The sequence below is a fragment of the Pteropus alecto genome, unplaced genomic scaffold (assembly GCF_000325575.1).
Source record: "Pteropus alecto unplaced genomic scaffold, ASM32557v1 scaffold76, whole genome shotgun sequence".
In the NCBI taxonomy this organism is placed as follows: Eukaryota; Metazoa; Chordata; class Mammalia; order Chiroptera; family Pteropodidae; genus Pteropus; species Pteropus alecto.
In genome coordinates, this window is record NW_006443138.1 from 8850111 (window position 1) to 8858125 (window position 8015).

The 8015-nt window shown below is 33.4% G+C and overlaps 1 protein-coding gene across 2 annotated transcripts in view; it reads left to right on the forward strand.

Annotated features, from left to right (window-relative positions):
* TBC1D15 (TBC1 domain family member 15) overlaps positions 1-8015 on the forward strand; it is a 59061-nt gene that overhangs the window by 18823 nt on the left and 32223 nt on the right. For both annotated transcript variants that reach the window (XM_015598518.2, XM_006923752.3), the window contains exons 4-5: positions 3122-3260; positions 7671-7881. In XM_015598518.2, the coding sequence (XP_015454004.1) occupies positions 3122-3260; positions 7671-7881 (350 nt within the window). The remainder of the gene's footprint in view (positions 1-3121; positions 3261-7670; positions 7882-8015) is intronic.

Below are 8015 nucleotides of genomic sequence, written 5' to 3' on the forward strand. Positions count from 1 at the left end.
GAAGCAACCAAAGTGTCCTATGATAGATGATTGGCTAAAGAAGCTGTGGTACATATATACAATGGAATATTACTCAGCCATAAGAAGAAATGGAATACTGTCATTTGCGACAGCACTGATGGACCTCGAGATAATCATGCTAAGTGAAATAAGCCAGACAGAAAAAGTCGAAAACCACATGATGTCACTTATATGTAAGTTATAAATGAAAAAGCAACAAGTGATCAGGACAAACAAACAGAGACTCATGGACATGGACTATAGACTAGTGGTTACTAGTGGGATGAGGAGAGGGGAGGTAGATGGGGTAAAGGGGATTAAATATAGGGTTTAGGGGGAGGGTGAAGTGAGTAAGGGGGATCGAATATATGGTAGCTGAAGGAAACTGGACTTTGGGTGGTAAACACACAATAGAATATACAGATGTCAAATGATAATGTATACCTGAAAATTATATAATTATATTAACCAGTGTTACCCCAATAAACTTAATTAAAAATTAAAAAAAAATATATAGCATGCTGTTCTCTGTGGATGTAATATCCTTATTTCTGAGGAGTTCAAGGATAGTCTTTTAGATGTTTCATCTCTATATAGTCTACTTTCTCTAATTGACTTTTTTCCCTCTTGTTTCATTTGGACTTTGTCTTTCGTGTACATTTGCCTTTGATGTTTGGTGATCTTTCTAGTGTGGTGCTCATATTTAACAGTAAACACAAAAAAGTGATTATACTCTCTCTGGGTATGGGTAGACTTGGTAATAGTTGGGACTTAGTGTGACCTGGCTAGACTGCTTTCTTGGGGAATCCTTCATGTTGAAATCTAAGTTTTTCTTTCGGGTTAATTGTTTTCCAGAGAAGCTTGCAGATTTCTGCTAGAGATGGTAAACCTGGATTCCAGTGTTCTGGGAACTGAGTAGAGGAGGAGAGCTGGAAGTCTTGCCAACTCATTATGTAGATGGATTTTCAATTAATTCTGTTTTTAGTGTGTTATTCCTTTGCTCATTGTGCTTGGTTTCTCCTGATCCAGTGATAATCTATTTTATCTTCTCTAATAGTAAACCTCTAGACTTTTTTTAGTGGTCCTGTTTTCAGCTTGCCCTTCATCCTAATTTCCAAAAATACTTGATATACCAATTTCAAACCTTTGTGTGGAGTGGAGTTCTGTAGATCAGGGGTCCCCAACTCCTGGGCTGTGGACTGGAACTGGTCCATGGCCAATTAGGAACTGGGCCGCACAGCAGGAGGTGAGAGGTGAGCGAAGCTTCATCGGTATTTGCAGCTGTTCCTCAGAGCTGGCATCACCGCCTCAGCTCCATCTCAATTATCAGGCATTAGATTGTAATAGGAGCACTGGTCCCTGGTGCCAAAAAGGTTGGGGACTGCTGCTGTAGATGCTTATCTTTCTCCACTAGTGATGGTAGAGTTGGTGGTGATGGTGGTAAGGTTTGCATTTTTTAAAACTGGGCAAACATGGAGGGCTCCCTAAGAAATGACATTTGAGGAAAGACCAGGAAGGAAAAACACTCTACTTTATAACTTTATTCATTGTTTTCCCCTTATTTTTCAATCTGTTTCTATTCTTATTTCTTAATTTTTCTTTATAATGCAGTCCTGTTCCTACAAATTTCCTTCTTACCTTTTTTAAAAAGAATGACACAATACACGAATATTTTTTTGTTGTAAAAATTCAAATAATAGAAAGTTGAAGTCCTGCTTGATTAGAACCCCATCTCTCATCTGTCCCTGTTTAGTGCATTTTTCAGACTTTTATCTTTACACTTTTCCTTTCACTCTCTTACCTCCTAGTTTTTTTCTGTGTTTCTAATTTTATATGCTTGATATGGTTGCTGTACTGCATACATTGTATCACAACATTTGTTTTATTTACTATTATGTATTGAATATATGTAAATGTTAACATATCAGTTTTTAAACTATTGCCTAGTATTTCATTGGTTACCCTCTAGTTTATTTACTCATTTCTTCATTGATGGGTATTAGGGTATTTCTAATTTTTCACTTTTACAGACAATGCTGTAATGAAAATTCTTGTATGTGCCTCTTTGAATACCTGTATATTTTTCTGGAGTAGATGATGAAAAGAAGTATTGTGATGAAACACATGCATATTTTAAATTTTAATAAATTTGGCTAAATTGCCCTTTTGCTATCAGTACTAATGATGAGCACTGTTATCACAGTGTGAAACAGCATTTCCTCACACTCTTTTATTTTTATATTTTAATCGAATGGGGCCAAAAATTGAAATTCATCTAAACTTGCTTTTCTTTGATTGTTTTTGAAGTTGGACATCCTCGTATGTTTGTCACTTCATATTTCTTCTCTTACTTGCTTTTTTATACCATTTGCTTATTTTTCTCTTTTGCTATTTGTAGATTTCTAAATAAATTGTTAGGAGCTGTTTTTATGTTCTTGATTTTTTTTTTTTTAGTCATCTACCATGTATTTTGGAAGCTTTTCACCCGGTCTTGCTTATCTTTTACTTCTTTGTGGTATCTTTTGTTGTACAAAAGTTAAACTTTTTGATTTAGTCATTATTGACATTGCACTTTAGACTTTGGTTTTATTTTCTTTTTAAATAAAAAGTTCTATAGAACTATACATGTAGATATGTTACTTGTAGCCTTTAGCTAATTTTGACAGGAATATGTAACCAATGGTGCCTTAAATTAAGTAGCCACCATTGGCTGTTTTCCTCAAATAACCAGAAGTCTGGAGGTGTGGAGTTATTTGCAGTCGTTCTCTTGCTTTTTCTCAATTAGTTATAAGATGGCTGCCATATTTTTAGGCAGCATAGCTTCATTGAAAGCAGGAAAAGGGAGAAAGGGGTGGGCCTTTGTTAGGAAAGCAAAAACATTACCAGAAGCCGTACAGTTGACTTCTACATGAATCTCATTTGCAACACTAACTGCAAGGGAATCTGGGTAAGCTTTACTTCTTGGTAAAGATGGGCAAGGGAAAAGATGATCGGAAACAGTGTTCAGTTTTTCCAATTGCTACAATAAACTTAATTTATATAGATGCTGAGAAGATATTATTGATTGAAATTGAATTCTAGTTTTATTCCTTAAATACTTTATATGTTATAATTATTTTAGGACTCCAGTTCAGTTGTAGAATGGACCCATGCCCCAAAAGAAAGAGGTCATCGAGGAGCGGAACATCTGAACAGTTACGAAGCAGAGTGGGACATGGTTAATACAGTTTCATTTAAAAAGAAACCACATACCAATGGAGGTATGAATTAAAATTTTCAAAATCTTAAACTGATTTGCTACAGTATAAACAAGTGCAAAGAAAGTTCTTTAATGTTCCTCAGAGAAGAAGGATGCTTTGGTGCTTTTGATACATATAACTCAATTTTAGTTATCTTTTTGTTCTGTTGGTTGTGTCTTCATAAAAAAGCCTTGAAAAATACCTTTTCTGTTTTGTAGTTAATGGCAGAAAATAGAAACACTTTAGAAAATTGCTTCTCATGCACATTTTTCTTAACCTAGTAGAATAAAAGAAAATTACGTCGTTTCATCCTGAAGCACGAGGGGGAGATGGAGTATGCCATTAAACCATCTTGTTCTAATTTCAGTGTTTACTAGGATCTTCACAGCTCATTGCAGTCTCTCCTTTATATATGTTCACTACTGGTCTCCTTTTTATTCATACACACACACCTGTATTTGCTATGTAGTAATTATCTACATGTAGATAACAAGAAAGAGCCAAGCTAACAGTCTGATAGAATATACATACTACTCCAAATGTGATCTGGCTAGCCCACCTGTGATGTGGCCAGCTTATTTGTGATCTCTTTTAAAATATTAAACGCTTGGATAGAGTTAAAATGCTTTTTATTTTATTGATTTGTGTTTTATGTCTAAAAGGATATTTAATCTCTTAATGAGTTTTGTGTATGAATTTAGGAATTTATCCACGTTTACCAGAATCAAAAAGGCTGGCCAGAATTTACTGAAATATGTATTGCTGCATTTATATAGCCTTGTTACTAAGTAAAATTGATTTTCATGTGTGGCCTGGGGAATCATTCTCATATATAGTAGTTATACTTTATACTGTATCATTTCTTAGAAACAATAGCAGTTAAGAAGTAAATAATTCACAAGCTTTTGATAACAACTTATGAATATATGTCTTTGTCTCCCTCCCTCTCTCCCTCTCTCCTCTTTTAGTCTTTCTCTACCTCTTTTTCTCTGCATTCCCTTTCTACTGAAAGGGAGGTTCTTACCAAAACAATGTAAAATGTTAAAGCCAAAGGATTATAGTATATTCGATTTGGCATGTGAAAGATTTTTAACTTCTCTACACTGGATCTTCAGAGTTGGTTATGTGAATTGCTATTTTTTGTTTGCTGTTGACTAATATTGTTAAATTCTTCAAAATGAAAAAGTCGGGCTATAGGAATGAGCAAAAAGAGTTTTCAGTATTTCATAGAGGAAAGAAGCATTATGTATATGACAAAAGCATAATCTGACAATAAAGATCTTTTTAGAATAGTGTTTTTCAACTTTGCACATTGAAATGACTTGGGGTGGTTAGGCTTTTAAAAAAAAAATACCAATGCCTGGCTTTCATCCAGAAAATGAAATCATACTCTGGAGATGAAGCCTGGGCATCCGTATTTTTCAAAATCTCTCCTCATGATTTAAATGTATAAAGTTGACAATCTCTGTGTAGCTCAGCCAAAAACCACATATGTAAATACTGCTTACATGACTTGGCCATATGCGTTGTGATTTATAAAGAACCTTTATTTTGTAATTATTAAAAGTTAAGACACTTTTTTTCCTCCCAGTACTTAAAAAATTATATATTTATACATTAGAGTGAGTAATACATTGACCAGTATGGCCCAGTATGCATACACATATTTAACAGAACAAGGAGTTGTGAAGTGCTATGCACTTCGTCCCATCCCATCTTTCTTACCTTATCTTAGACTATCTATCTTATGATTATATTTCATCAAAACTCCTCCCTAAAGGAGATCTTTTCTAAGCTTGGTGTTTCAGAATTCAAAATTCTGCCATTATGAAACATTTTTATATTTTCGAAAAGCATTTTTTTAATAAAATTTTTAAAAAAAAAATATTTTTGACTTTATACTTTTTTTGTGATTCACAAAGGGAACTTGGGACAAACCTTTAAAAAAATGGAAGATTGAAGATTTATTTAACTTTTTATTTCTTAAGAGTTTCTCTACTGCTAAGTCTTTGTTTTTATGTATCAGATCAAATGTTTTGAAAATGTATATACCCAGAACAACAGACTGCCAGGATGTTCTGGTAACCCATCTAAATAAAATGTCGTGTCCTTGATGTTAATTCTATTCAAGACATGGGGACTTATTGAATTCTTTTGTTTTACTCTTTTGCTATGATGGCCAGTTTTCCCATGTCATTGTGTTGGAGATATTTTTTACATACATATGGTAACATAGAAAATTCACCAGAACTAAATTAGTTTTATTTACCTTTCAATACGGAGAAAGAAGGAAATTTTGAGTTAATGCTTGGAATCCACTAGTTTTCATTTGTAACCATTTCTCCAGTTAGCTATTGGTGATAGATTAAATTGCAGATTACTTTTATATTGACTTGGGAATGGGTTATTCATTTATTCAACAAATCTTTGAGCACCAGTTACTCTTCTAGGCACTGGAGATATAGTTGTGAACAAAAGAAAGTTCCTGTTCTTATGAAGCTTATATTCTAGTAAGGGGACTTATAGAATTGTCTTGTAATGTTTCTCATCATTTTTAGCGCTTTAAGTGAAGAAATGCATAAGGTATTTTCTGTCGTATTTAATATGTAATGTGTATTTCTTCCATTAACAAGGGAAATCTGTAAAATTTTTACTTTCGAATATGCACAAACTCCTGATGGTTTGTATAACCTGCATGTATTAGTTAATGTTCTTGCATTAATTTGGATTACTTTATATAATTTAAGAATTTCATTTAAAAAATTGTATCTAGTTTTTTATTGCTCTTTTGCTGTGAAAATATTTTTGGTCTTTGCAAATAATGTAGTATGTATCCTTTCTAAGTCGTTTAGGTACATTCACATTTAGTGATTTATGAAGACATTCTAGAATTGTTCTCAAATCGATATTAGCTTGCAGTAGTGTTATGAGCTCTACAGTATAAATTCCAGTGCAACATGAATAGTAAGAGTCAAGAGGGCACATGGCACTTAACCTGGTACCAGCCTTAGATATGTGTGCACCATTCGAACTGGTGTGTTACTTTAGCCTTTCTGGACTTCCTTCCAAATGATACTTGTTAAAGTGTCCATGTAATAGTGATAGTGCCTGTATTCCTTGCAAGTAGAAGTTTCTATAAGCTGTAGATTTCTTTGTGTCAATTCAGGAAATCTTGTTGGAGGTGATGGAGCTATAGTGTTTCTGACTATTTAGGAAGGTGACATACATTCAGGTCAACACCAGTTAGTCTACCCTTTGATCAAGTTCGTAAGCATATGTCATCTATGCAGTTTATCTTGGTGGAATTGGTAGTGTGGGACAGAATTAATGAACATCGTGAAGAGCAGGATAGCATGATACTTCTCAGGAAATAACATTAGAGAAAAAGTTTTTTAAAATTTCCGAGACTAACATGCTTATGTCTGAGTTAAAATGTTAAAAGGATATATTTATATTAGAAACTAATTATAAGTATTAGTGAGAAGAAAGATGACATCTTTCCATTGTTCTTTAAATTTTTATTTATATAGGTAATTTTGAAGTTGCTTATTAATCAATTATGATATTGTTCCCAAACTTAGGATTTTAAGCTTCCATAAACAGCTCACAAACTCGGAAAATGTTATATAACTGTAGTTTGACTTGAACTGAGGTTTTAAATGAATAGGAGAATGATTTAAGAATGATTTAGCAGGAAGAGTAAATGTATTTATTTTCTTCAAAGCATTCATAAGTTGTCTTTTTATCCTTAGTTCCCCAATGTTCTTTGGGTTTTTGCCAAAAAGTTTGTGTAGTCACCCCAATATTTTTTATCCTAGTATATTTATTTTCATTCAATGTAGTATAGTAAAAATAATTGGAAAAGGAAATGGGGGAAATAAAAGTTTTGTTTTTAAAACGAGTCTCTCAAAACATACTATTTGTATTTGGGGGGAGAGTGGGAAAAGATTTACAGTTATTGAGTATTTGCTGTATACTTCACACTGTATTAGTTGACAAACATAATGTCTTTTAATTCTTAGAATAACATTGGGAGGTAAGTATAATTATCTCCATTCTATAGGTGAAGAAACTGAGGCTCAGAGATTCAGTTATTTGCCCCAGATCTTTTACTTTGTAAGATGGTGGTGCTGCAATTTGAATCCAGCCTGCCGGCTTCTAAAGCTGTGTTCATTTTGGGCAAAGCTTATATTTAAATAGGGATAACATTTTTCAGATTTGTATGCAGTAGGATAATTATTTTAAAAACTATTTTTTAATAAAATGTATATTGTTATTTTTAGTACAAGTGGAAACCATAGTAATATGAATGGTATAGTCATTCCTTAGGTTCAACAAATTTCTTTTTAGGCAGTCATGTAGAGCGCTGTCTGTACCTTACCTTTTGAAAAGGTGAACAAAAATATTTTGCCCCACTTTCTTGTTTTTAAGATGCTCCAAGTCATAGGAATGGGAAAAGCAAATGGTCATTCCTGTTCAGTTTGACAGACCTGAAATCAATCAAGCAAAACAAAGAGGGTATGGGCTGGTCGTATTTGGTATTCTGTCTAAAGGATGACGTCGTTCTCCCTGCTCTGCACTTTCATCAAGGAGAGAGCAAACTACTGATTGACTCTCTTGAAAAATATGTGGTCTTGTGTGAGTAAGTATCAAATTATTTTCTACTTTTTGAAATTGGATTGTTGTATTGGTTTCAAGGCAAACTATTTTTGCTTGTCACTGGATATTATTGACCTATGTGCATATCAGGGCACAAGCAGCTTTTTTTTTTTTTTT